General features: G+C 39.9%; 1 protein-coding gene across 2 annotated transcripts in view; it reads right to left on the bottom strand.

The window, feature by feature from the left end:
• The window catches only part of Gad1 (glutamate decarboxylase), a 48,499-nt gene that overhangs the window by 20,228 nt on the left and 15,065 nt on the right, over positions 1–13,206 (bottom strand). For both annotated transcript variants that reach the window (XM_034982476.2, XM_034982474.2), the window contains one exon: positions 1,856–2,053. In XM_034982476.2, the coding sequence (XP_034838367.1) occupies positions 1,856–2,053 (198 nt within the window). The remainder of the gene's footprint in view (positions 1–1,855; positions 2,054–13,206) is intronic.

A 13,206-nucleotide genomic window follows, 5' to 3' on the forward strand; every position in this document is an offset into this window, starting at 1 on the left:
TCTGCCGAGATAGGTACGGGCGAAATGTTACTTACATTACGTGTGTAGGTACCTAGATGTAGCAAATTAGCAGCTTCAAACGACCAAACTAAATAACCTAGAACTAATTAGAGTTTTTTGATCGTTTAGGAATTTCTTTTTTAGATTATTCTTAAACGCAGGAACTGAACTTAAAATTCTCAGAGGAGGAGGTATATTATTCCAGCATTTTGTGGCTAGATACCGAAAACTTTCACGAAAAGCTGCTGATCTATGACGTGGCCAGGTGAGCCTGTCTAGTGGTCTTCGAGCATTGAAAGCTGGTAAATGCCAGGATAACTTATTATAGAGATAGTCCGGCGTTTTGTTCTTGATAACACCAAACAGTAGAGTGCTAAAATGCAGTTCAATACGCGACCTCATATTGAGCATATTAGCATTATTTAAATAAGGAGTCACATGGGTACGAGGAGGTGTATAGTAACAGAATCTCGCACATGCATTCTGGACTCTTTGAATAAGTCGCATGGACCGTTGAAGTAAGCATGGGCCGTAAACACTAATGCAATAATTTAACTTGGATAGAAATTGGTTGAGTGTGTGCTAGCGGACGTTGGAAAAATCACAGAAATTACAATATCATGTAGCAGGCAGGCCATGTCTACCGCAGAACTGACGGCCGAAGGGACAGACGTTTGCAGACCATGTACCGGCAAACGCAGTGTAGGTCATAGGACGATGCATGAAAGCTGGTTTAGCAAGCTGAAGTGGCAATGGGCAAGTCAAGCCAACCGACGACCGATGAGGCAAACGTGTTCTGGAGACCGCGTACCGGTAAGCGCAGTGTGGGACGAGCCCCAGCCCGCTGGACCGATGACCTGAAGAAGGTGGTGGGGAGCGGATGGATGAGGAAGGCGGAGGACCGTGTTTGGTGGTGCGCTCTTGGAAAGGCCTATGTCCAGCAGTGGACGCAAACAGGCTGATGGATGATGATGATGGATGACTTCGTGATCATCCTTTGTGACGGTCGAGGATATAATGGTTCACGCTTCCTTAAACAAAAGTTGACGCTGAAAACTGTCCCGCAGCTACTCTACAATTTTATTGATCCGTCGTAGAGTCAACTAAATACGCACGTTGTTGTACACTTCCATTACTTTTATTTATAAAATATATTACATTATTATTATTATTTTAGTATGTAATGATCTTTTATATATTATAATCCTTATTATGATATGTATTCATAAGTTTTATAACATAATATATATACCATTAATATACCTCAGTCACTAATTTTCCGTGCTTAACCGCATTAATGAAATAAAACAGGAAACCATGGTAAACATTAACTCGGACCCTACGATACAGGTCACCTCCTAGTGTAGGGTCCACTGGTAAAAGTTTATGAAATGTGCAAGCAAGTATAATATACCTACACTTAGTTACATATTATTAATTGTAATTAATACTTATATGTACTTGTACCAATACTTTTGAGAAATAGACGATTTATTATTATTATTATTATAGAGTGCCTATGAAGAAAATTCCTGGAGATTTATAGACGGCTTCGCAACCCGTTGAGCTATGTCTGTTACTCTAGTTCTCCTACGGATCTCTTCATTCCTGATTTGATCACGTAGAGAAACTCCGCACATAGCTCTCTCCATCGCCCGCTGAGTGACTCTGAGCTTTCTTATGAGGCCCATAGTTAGCGACCATGTCTCGGATCCATATGTCATCACTGGCAACACGCACTGTTCGAAAACTTTGGTCTTCAAGCACTGAGGAATTTTGGACAAGAAGCCATGTCGAAGCTTCCTAACCGCATGTACAGAGTAAAACCGACCAATAACCAAGGGAATGGTGTTACCTGGTGCCAAGATGGAGTCCCCGGTCCTCCAGCCGATCATCTCGCGCATCTTCATGAGCACCACGTTCTCCATGAGGATGAAGACGGGGGCTATCTCGTACGTGAACATGTTGGTGTTGGCCGCCGCCGTCAGCCACTCGCCGGCCAGCGAGATGATGTCCAGCCCACATGACAGCTGGTTGAAAAAGTGGGGGTGACCTAGAGGAAAAAAATCAAGTTAGTCTTTCTTTGCCACGTATTCCTCATTGCTGAAGGTCGTGACCCATTTCCATCAATCATTATTATGCCAAAATCTCTTACTCAAAGGTTTAGGTATATATTATATTATGCAACTAGCTTATACTAGCGATTTGGTCAGCGTGGATTACACAAATTTCAAACCCCTATTTCACCCCCTTAGGGGTTGAATTTTCAAAAATCCTTTCTTAGCGGATGCCTACTGATAATAGTTATCTGCATGACAAATTTCTGTCCGAGTTTGAGTAGTTGCGTTGATAGATCAGTCAGTCAGTCAGTTTTCCTATTTAGATTCAGATAAGTACAAGTTAGCCCTTGCCTGCAATCTCACCTGGTGGTAAGTGATGATCTAAGATGAAACCGGGCTAACCTGGAAGGGGTATGGCAGGGTACGGCATCGTACCGAGACGCTAACACGCTTGGCGGTACAGCTTTACCGATAGGCTGGTAACTAGCCACGGCTGATGCCTCCCACCAGATCAGAGAAAATGTATTGTTCCAAATTTAGAGCCTCAATAGCTAAACCGGTATAGGAGTGGACTGAAAACCGAAAGGTCGACGGTTCAAATCCCGTCCGTTGCACTATTGTCGTACATACTCCTAGCACAAGCCTGACGCTTAATTGGAGAGGTAAGGGGAATATTAGTCATTTAATATGGCTAACATTCTTTAAAAAAAAAAAAATGTCCTCTGCTGGGAATCGAGCCCGGGACCTCCCACTATAAGACCACAGCGCTCACCACTGCGCCAGGAAGGTCGACAAGGTGTCACATAGATAGTGTCGAATAGATCAGTCAGTCAGTCGGTCGGTCGGTCGGTCGGTCGGTCTGTCGGTCAGTCAGTCAGTCACCTTTTCCTTTTATATATCTAGAAGATGAATAGTTTCTCCACTTTGCTAAACCACCCTCGTAGATTTTATCTCCATTCTGTTACTATATAAAAACGGATATTAAAAAACATAACCCCAAAAGTGGCACGCGCCAAAACCCGCACCTATATCCTCTTTCCTGAATGTTTGTTCGCGAGTGTCGAATGAGGTCCCCCAGGCCCCTACCCCCAGGCCCCTGGGCCCCCGAGGCCCCCGGGGACGGTTTATCGCGCGCCGCAGATGCCAACAAGGGGCGAGAGTAAACAATATTAAATCAAGCCGAATGGGAATATGAATTAGTTGCATTGTTGCATCTTTGGTTGTTTAGATTGAGTTATTTTTTGGATTTGCGGTGGTTTAGATTTAATTTTGTGACAGTTTATGCTACTTTTTTGGGGTTCCGTACCCGTAGGGTGCCATTGACCGTATTGGCACCAATTACTAAGACTCCGCTGTCCGTCCATCCGTCCGTCAGTCTGTCAGGAAATCTTAGGAAATCTTGAGAGTGAAAGAGATTTTTTAAGCAGGTTTTATTTATAACTAGCCCTTCTTGCTTCTTGACTCCCTACAAATTCTTTCAGGAAAGAAAGAATTTGTATGGAGTCAAGAAGGCGGGGCGCCTTCTTGACTCCATAGAGCTCCTCCATAGAGATGGCAAGAGCCACCGAGCAAGTACCGAACGGGCGCCCTCCCGCGTTTCGGCCCATATAAGCGCGAGGTTGGTGGGTGTTACCTTAACCTACCCATGCAAGAAATCACGTCAATCCGTTCCTCCGTTGCGACGTGATTGAAGGACAAACCAACAAACAAACATACTTTCTCATTTACAATAAGGGTAGTGATAAAGAGAACGCACAGCTCAAATTACTGGACGGATCGGGCTGTTTGGCATGTAGATAGCTATTATGATGTAGACATCCGCTAAGAAAGGATTTTTGAAAATTCACCTCCTGCTCCTAAGGGGGTAAAATAGGGGTTTGAAAGTGTAGTCCACGCGGACGAAGTCGCGGGTCTAGTACAGGTATTAAATAACATTGTCGAGATACAAACAACAAAATCATCCGGTCAACCAGTTTCCCCGGATGCAATACCACGCCCGGGTACACCGCGCCATTATAACCCGGATATAGCCCTATCGTTGACATGATACCCGGGAAAACTTGCAATAGGTACGTTTGTTTTTCGTTAGATCAAATGTTTTTCATCTTAGTTTAGACCAAAGTGGAATTTTTGACGTAAAATGGTGCTGATAGTCCAGTGGTTAAGACATACGGCGGGTTCGATCTATCCAGTATTTCGAGTTGTGCGTTGATAGGTCAGTCAGTCAGCATCTTTTCCTTTTACATACTTACTAGCTGATAGCCGCGACTTCGTCCGCGTGGATTTACATTTATCAAAATCCCGCGGGAACTCTTAAATTTTCCGGAATAAAAAGTAGCCTATGTGTTAATCCAGGGAATAATCTATCTCCATTCCAAATTTCATCCAAATCCGTTCAGCCGTTTTTGCATGATTGAGTAACAAACATCCAAACATCCACACTTTCACATTTATAATATTATTAGTAGGTTTAGACATAGTCAGTACATAATGAGTTCTCACTCGCCATTACAACTTTATGTGTCACTGTCATGTGAATAGTAAGGTTCACCTTTAATATAAGGACTAAAATCGATGAAATTTGACACAAAAAGTTAAAATGCCTCGTGAGTCGTGAGGAATCAAATTTTACACGTTATAATTTGCAGAAATTAAAAACATTTAACCATTGCCTTATATAGTACTTCGTATGGACAGGGTTATTGAACAAACAAAGTGGCACCGACTCAGTGGTGCTTTAGCACCAATGCAACCTCAGTGACGTCTGGATTTCACACGGGTAGAGAGGTGGCGCTGATTTATTTGGTTCCCAAACCGTGAAATATTTTGACGATATCTTGTCATTTATATCGATGCATTTAACCCTAAAATGCAACGTCCATTTTAAACATACCCAATGCATCATAAAAACCTCTGGAGTCAGTGCACACAAAAAATAATATTAATTCGTAGGAATTTAATAATAAGCCCCTCACTACGGCCAGATGGGGTCGCTATTCATTTGCCTCGCCCAGTCAGGTGCAGTAATTCCGAATTAATCTACATTTTAGAGGGCAGCCGACCCTCCAGGATGGCTTGAATGATTGTTTATTTGGTATGACTGACTTGAATGGAGGGTCGGTGTAGGAATTTGTGTATTGTTTGCTTTTTATTGTTAGCTTGGCAACATTCTTTAAAACCCAAAAAAGTAATTTTAAAGTTACAACCCGTTTACTAAAAGATTGGACCTGACGTCGATTAAAAATTTAAAAAAATTAAAAACTCAACGAGTGGCAGCCAAAAAATCGTAGTAGATATGGTACGTGTATGTTCGCATGTTTGTCACTGATGCACGTACTACGAATTTTTGTCTGCCACTTGTTAATTTTTTTTCAAGGTCCAATCTTTTAGTAAAGCTATAAGTAAATAAATTTATGTTTATGTGTAGACTAGCTTATGCTCGCGACTCCGTTTTACACAAATTTACAACCTTTATTTGTATTCTCTATTTCTATTAATTGTAGTTTTCATAAAACGTAAACTAAGTGAAAAATCCTATTACAATGTAAGTATGTAAGGATTATTTGAATGATAAGAAAGCTTGGAAATGAGTTGCTTAACAGTTTTGTGTTAGTTCTAATAAGTTTAAGTGATTTTGTAAAGTGGTGATACCTAATAAAAAGAATACCCGGCTGAGTTTGTTGTGGGCTCTTCTCAGACCTGGGCGCGTTTGGAACCCTCGTAGCTTTAGTTTTAAGTACCTACGTATTAATTATCACCACTATCATCTTACAAATTAAAATTTTAGAACAAACAAGACAATGAGGAAGCGTAAAATTTTACCCATTCTGAATAAATAATTTGAGTTTGAGTTTGAATAATATAAAAGCATTGATAAGTATATACTTAGAATCGAAAATGATTAATTCTTACAGTCATAAAGAGTGAAAAAAACTCTATCAAACCATTTAAGCCACACGACATTTTCCCAGATAACATCACAAAACGACCCGCATATTGTCGATATCTATGACAAAAACAGGAAAAAAGCACCCCCTAAAGTCCATTCAACATCTCTTCAAGCCCACTTATCTCTCGCCACGAGCCTCTCGAGGGACTTCCCCGGGTAGATAGCTGTCAAAAACATTATTACCGACTTTATTGATAGATATTGAACTCTGTTTCTAAGTATATAAAGTTGATTTTGTAGTAACGTGGTAAACGCATCCGAAAAAGATAATTTTAAGTTTTTGAAATATAGTTTTATATCGAGTGATAAGCTTTTTATTTATGGAAATATTACTAGCTATAAGTTCTTATTGTTGGAAAAATAATCTTCATTCATAGTATTTATCAATTCAATGTACCTAATACTATGAAAAATTACTTTTTAGGTATTTAATTTGGTTTACAAAAAAACCGTCCAAGTGCGAGTCAGGCTCGCGCAATGAGGGTTCCGTACTACAGTCATATTTTTTCGACATTTTGCACGATAATTCAAAAACTATGATCCATAAAAATAAATAAAAATCTGTTTTAGAATTTACAGGTGAAGACCTTTCATATGATACCCCACTTGATATAGTCACTCACTTCGAAAGTTGAAAATACTAATTAGTTCATGACCACAATTTAATTTTTTTTGTGTGATCTAACCCTAAATTCACGGTTTTCAGATTTTTCCCCAAATGTCAGCTATAAGATCTACCTACCTGCCAAATTTCATGATTCTAGGTCAACGGGAAGTACCCTGTAGGTTTCTTGACCAGACAGACAGACGACAAAGTGATCCTATAAGGGTTCCGTTTTTCCTTTTGAGGTACGGAACCCTAAAAATAAAAATAACCCTCGTGAACTCGGCTGTAATACTATCTACTCGGAAAAGAAGAAAATATTTAATAAAATATAATTTCCCAACACTCATTTATTTCATAACGATACAAAATGGCGATCCTTTTGATCAGTACATTCAAGTAGACTGTTCATCCAAGGTACAGTGTATGCAGTGCAGTGCAGGGTTGGGTTACAATTTCGCGCCACGCGTCTGTCAAAGTGACAACGGACAGCAATCAAGCGCCATTGTGGTTTCCTCAGAGGCATAATAAATGGTTTTTCTAAGGTTTTTCTTGATCCGAAGGACCTCTTTGGTACAATGGGCTACTTGACTCATATCTAATTTCGTCCAATAAATCATTATTTATTATAGTATTTTGCTTAAGACAACGAAATATATCAATAACAATTATTAAAAACGCAGGATGGATATATAAATCCAATTTAAAAAAATACAATTTTTATTTTTATTTGAAAGCCATGATGTGACGTCATTAAATATGTAAACAAAGAAATGTCATTCCTATGTCACGCGGGGACTAACGTAGTATCCATATATATAAAATTTAGAGTCCTGACTAACTTATATATCAACGCACAGCCTAAACATCTAAACAGCGGGTCCTAGATACATGAAATTTGGTGAGTGTGTTCTTTGTAGGTAAAGAGAAGGTGTCCACTAGGAAAGGATTTTTTGAAATTCCACCCCTGAGTGGGTTAAATGGAGGTTTGAAATTTATGAAGTCCACGCGGGCGAAGTCACGAGCATAAGCTAGTTTTTATATATTTCTAAAAACTCATAGTAAACGTAAAAAAATATCGTTTTCTCTTTATAAATTGATTAAGTTATTAAGTAAGACTTACAACAAAGTGATCTTTGCAAAAATAAATTTGGGTTGAAGTCGTTAGTCATATAGGATCCCTTTAAGGTACGGACAGACGTGCTCAAAAAAAGCGTGCTTTTATGCTAGCTTAATGTTAGCATGCTCATGCAACTGTTCACATTTGCCAGCAATAAGCATGCTTAAATAAACTGTAGAGTTAAATGTTGTATGTTGTACTGAGTACATGCTAATAAGCAAACCCTGTTCAGACGCGCTCGGAGCACGCCCCCTTCTACCCGCGCCTCAGGTAGCATGCTCGAAAATCAAACGTCGGTTGATTTTTGAGCATGCTCGAAATAAGCATGCTCATTACATGACACACGTGCTACTAATGAGCACTTGCTCAATAAAAGCATGCTTTCGTGCTAGTAATGAGCACGTCTGTCCGTACCTTATAGCAAGTCTTTGCGTGTTACGTATATTTATTTCACTGGGCACTCTAATCCACAACTTTCCTGTGGTCTTTATCGATGCGTTTTTTACGTTCTCGGATGATACAATAACGATAATTACTATATTTTTCATGTAAACTAGTATAGAAGTCATGTTTATTAAACTTTGGGAGGTTATGCTGTTGTTTACAAATGCATGACGTCAGAGCACAGATAATCTATCGGCCAAACATGGCCGACAGTGTTTTCACCTGTCTAAGAAAAATATTTTTTTAAATTAAAGTTTTACGGTTTTTAGGGCGCAAAAAAATATAGTGTTTAATAGGACAAATATTAACCATTTAAGACCAACTTAAAAAAAGTGTCAAGTAGCGTATTTGTTTGGTTTCCTTGTGGTGCCCATTTAAAAAAAAAAAAAACTTTACAACGGTTTTATTCACTCTGTGGTTTTATTAAACGATTTTCTGCGTTTAATTATTATGCCTAACATTGATCAATTAAATCGATTTTACATGAGGACTTCATTTAAAATCGATTAATGAAGAAAAGGAAAATGCTCTCAATTCGATGCGTATTTCTTCTATCCAAGGGCGTTTGTGCACTCATCCGTGATTTCACGGGTCCGTCAAAAAATACGAATCGAATGTAGGTACGTAAGTATTTAATATGACGACCACTAAGAATCACGGATACGAATACGGATGAGTGCACAAACGTCCTGATGTCACATAAGCTTCTAATACGCTCTTCAGTACGCGGCAGAAAATAATGTACATCGACCTTTAGAAGGAGACAGCGGATTTGTAGAGCATTGTCTCTTTCGTTGAGACCGACAAAACGTCATATAGGTCAGAAATAACGCTCTACAAAGCCCAAATGTCAATCTAAATGCCGATGTGGACATTATTTTCTGCCACGTGCTGTTCCTACTTATCTCCCATGGCCCTAATTACCTAATCATCAAAATATAGAAATAAGTACCTGATAATTTTGCATAAACTTCAAATCTCAAACTACAAACTCTATCAAGTGTTTTCTGTAGTTAGTACGTAAAAAGAAATACTAATTTATTGGCTTTTGCTAATGAATAAGCGAGCAAAGTCTGCAGGCATCTGCTAGTCTAGCGAAATCTTTAAAAATGCTCTTATCTCGCACTACAATGGAAGAGCCCATCGGATCCCATCCCACAATGGATGGAGTCCATAAAATCAATCCATAGCCTGCGCTCGAAGGGCTGATCCATCAAACTATGGTAATTCAAGCCCTATAGCCCGGGGTGGCTTAGTGTAGGATGCGTATAAATTTGGGAAAAAAGTAAGTAGGGAGTAAGTATTATAAAAAAAAATGTTTTTAATTCGACCAACCAAAGGATCTGGTGTTAGTACTGTTAGCGCACTTATAATAATTAATTATCTCTGACAGACGTCACGTGATGTGTTACATCACCATCTTGAATCGATTGGTATAAAAGCGAGTATTTGATGATTCTTAAGGCAGTCCGTGTTCAACCACAGACTCATTCGACTATTAAACGCTTTAGTGTTTAGTAAAACGTAGTGATTATATTCTCTTTGGTGTTTAGGTCGCATTTCTGATTGAGTGGTTTCAATAGCAATTGTGCCCTAATCAAGTTTGCAGTAAGGTTATTGCAGTAAGGTTATTATGAAAGGCAAAACTCTCGATAAACCGCTGTGTGTCGTGGTTAATATTTAACTTCACTTCTGGTATGTTTATAGTACATAAGTACACGAAACTTAAACCTATTTGTTAGTAAACTATCTATAACTACTTAAATTAGGACAGGATCGATTTGCCAGCACGTGAATCATGTACTTAAGTGATCTTCCAAATGAACTACAATATTGATCTCCAAATATGTAGAGTTTATGGTCACTGCATGCGGTGCGGTAGGTAATCCAATGATTTGCGTGATATTAGGCCCTCGCCACACTGTCGCTGTGCAGCAGGGCGCGCGCGCGGGCGGCTTTATAACACGGATTACGGTTTTATTGTTTCTATTTAAAGGCCCGGGGCGGAGTGTGCGGTAATCTTTAAAAAACAACTTTAGATTAATTAGTTTTAGGGAAATCTTGAGATTGGTAGGAATTTTTAAGCAGGTTTTTTTATAACTAGCTGGTGCCCCGCGACTTCGCCCGCGTGGATTTAGGTTTTTAAAAACCGGCCAAGTGCGAGTCAGGCTCGCGCACCGAGGGTTCCGTAGTAGGTACAGTCGCATTTTTTCGACATTTTGCACGATAAATCTAAAAGTATGACTCATAAAAATAAATAAAAATCTGTTTTATTTTGATAATTCAAAATTTTACTCTCAACCGAAAATCAAACCCAAAACCTTTCAAATCCACCAAACATCTCACTCAAGTAGTATTCAAAATCGGGATTAATAGTTCAACAGACAAACTTTGAAAGACACAAAACAGATGAAAAACCTTTTTCCTCTGACAATGGGAAATCACAAGCCCATATAGCTGCGAGCGATTAGAGCGTGCTCCGCTGAGCACGTGATGCTACAATGGCCCCTTTCACTGGGGCCCTTTCTGTACCTATTGATAGACACTGCAATTTTCCATTTTTAATCTGTAAACTTTAGTCAAATGGAGACCTTCAAATCAAAACATAATTATGTTGTAGACAAGAACGTATATTTTTGTTTTGGTAAGTAGGTCTAGGTATTCAGCGTTTTATTTGGTTACTACCACCTAGTTTAGTAACCAAATAAAACGCTTGAAGGTACGTACCTACCATCTTGGCTATGTTGACCCATTTTCCCGAATCGCAACCTCTTTCCCTTAGACGACGGCCGATGTCACGCACGAAACCCTTCGCTTCCGCCAGTGGAACAAAGAGGTATTTCCCCAGAAGAGGGCCATATTTAGCCCGTTTCTTCGCGGCAGCCGACTCTGCAGCGGCGCAGGCCTCCAGCGACGTCCGGTCCAGATGGCTTTGCGCGAGGGTGCTAGTGCACGTCGCGTCCCACAGCAGACATTTGCCGTTTTGCCATGGCACGAGCGTCAAGCCATCTGGACGCTTGCCGTCTGTGCGGCTCAGACCTGGTGGCTCGAGAACACAGGGCACATTGGCTGATATGAGGGCCCTTGGGACGATATCGTTCAGGGCGTGGTGACGCGGAAACCTCCCCGAGCAACGGCAGCAACTCAATGCGTGATGGCATTTATTTATTTTAATACAATTAATACAATTTTGACTCTTGCATGAAAATCACAAGCGCGTATAGCTGCGAGCGATTAGAATTTAGAACATGCTCTGTTGAGCACGTAACGCCACAATGGCGCCCTTTTACTGGGGCCCTTTATTTAGACACTGCAATTTTCCGTTTTTAATCTGTGAACTTTAAAAATCTCAAATCCTTTTTCTAGTAGATAGGTAGCTAACTACGAGTGGGTACACTACCCATGGTGGATATTTTTGATACCTAACTTTATTTTTCGGGATCTGTGATTATTTGGATTGGCTATTTAGCTACATTATCTGAAAATTTCGTCCTCGTTTTCATCAAATTTATTCGTTATAGGCGCACGCTTGACCACGATCACACCTGATGGGAAGTGATGATGTGGCCTAAGATGGGACGCGTTTGCCTAGAAGGTGCCTATTCACTCTTGTTTTAAAGATACCCGGATTATAATTGACAGGAAACACAGATCTAGGAAGAGTATTCCAGACCCTAGCCATGCGTATAAGGAATGATGACGCAAAGCGTTTCGTACGCGAAGATGCAATGTTGACGACATAGGGGTGGAAACTCGCCCGGTGTCTTGCGGTACGGTGGTAGAAATTGATTAAAAAAACAATGCAATGTACTAACACATAGCTTCTTGGAAATCACAAGCCCGTATAGCTGCGCCTGTGAGCGATTAGAACATGCTCCGCTGAGCACGTGATGCCACAATGGCACCCTTTACTGGAGCCCGTATTTAGACACTACAATTTTCCATTTTTAATCTGAACTTAAAAAAAGGAATCTTAAAACAGCTGTTCTTAGTACCTAACTGATCAAATTCGAAATTGTATTCTACGGATCTCCTCATGTCTGATGTGATCACGTAGAGAAACTCCGCACATAGCTCTCTCCATCGCCCGCTGAGTGACTCTGAGCTTTCTTATGAGGCCCATAGTTAGCGACCATGTCTCGGATCCATATGTCATCACTGGCAACACGCGCTGTTCGAAAACTTTGGTCTTTGAACACTGAGGAGTTTTGGACAATTATGTATCTAATTTAAACTGACAATTTTTGAATGAGTGAACCATCTATAAAATCCATACAAAAGTTCATGGAACATTAAAGCCCCAAGCACACTCCAATACAAAAGTGTATCATTGTGTGTCTGTGTGTGTGTACCCTCCTCAAACAATTCAATTATGTGTTCAAATGTGACGGAATGATCTTAGCTATTATTTACACTTGATTCTCCTCACTGTATCCCTATCGAGGGGTAACTGCGGGTAGCAGTCGCTATCCTGTCGTATGTATTTGGACGACCTCCCTGGCGCAGTGGTAAGGGCTTGTTAGTGGGAGGTCTCGGGTTCGATTCCCGGCAGGGGTTTGGAACTTAATAATTTTAACTAGCTTATGCTCGCAACTTCATCCGCGTGGACTGCACAAATTTCAAACCCCTATTTCACCCCCTTTGGGGTTGAATTTTCAAAAATCCTTTCTTAGCGGATGTCATAATAGCTATCTGCATGCCAAATTTCAGCCCGATCCGTCCAGTAGTTTGAGCTGTGCGTTGATAAATCAGTCAGTCAGTCAGTCACCTTTTTCTTTTATATATTTAGAATTTCTGGGCAGATCTGGTGGGAGGCTTCGGCCGTGTTTAGTTTTTTTTTTTTTTTTTTTTTTAATCATAGATTGCTCTATTAGCCTCTGACGTGGTAATCAGAGTCTTTTGTATTACGTTTTTTATTGTTTTTAAATGAAATAAAATCTTAGATTTTATTTCATTTATTATTCTGTTATTTATATATTTATTATTTAATATTTTATATTTATTTTATATATTATTTCTTTTGTTGGTC

Source organism: Maniola hyperantus, chromosome 27 (genome assembly GCF_902806685.2).
Source record: "Maniola hyperantus chromosome 27, iAphHyp1.2, whole genome shotgun sequence".
NCBI classification, from domain to species: Eukaryota; Metazoa; Arthropoda; class Insecta; order Lepidoptera; family Nymphalidae; genus Maniola; species Maniola hyperantus.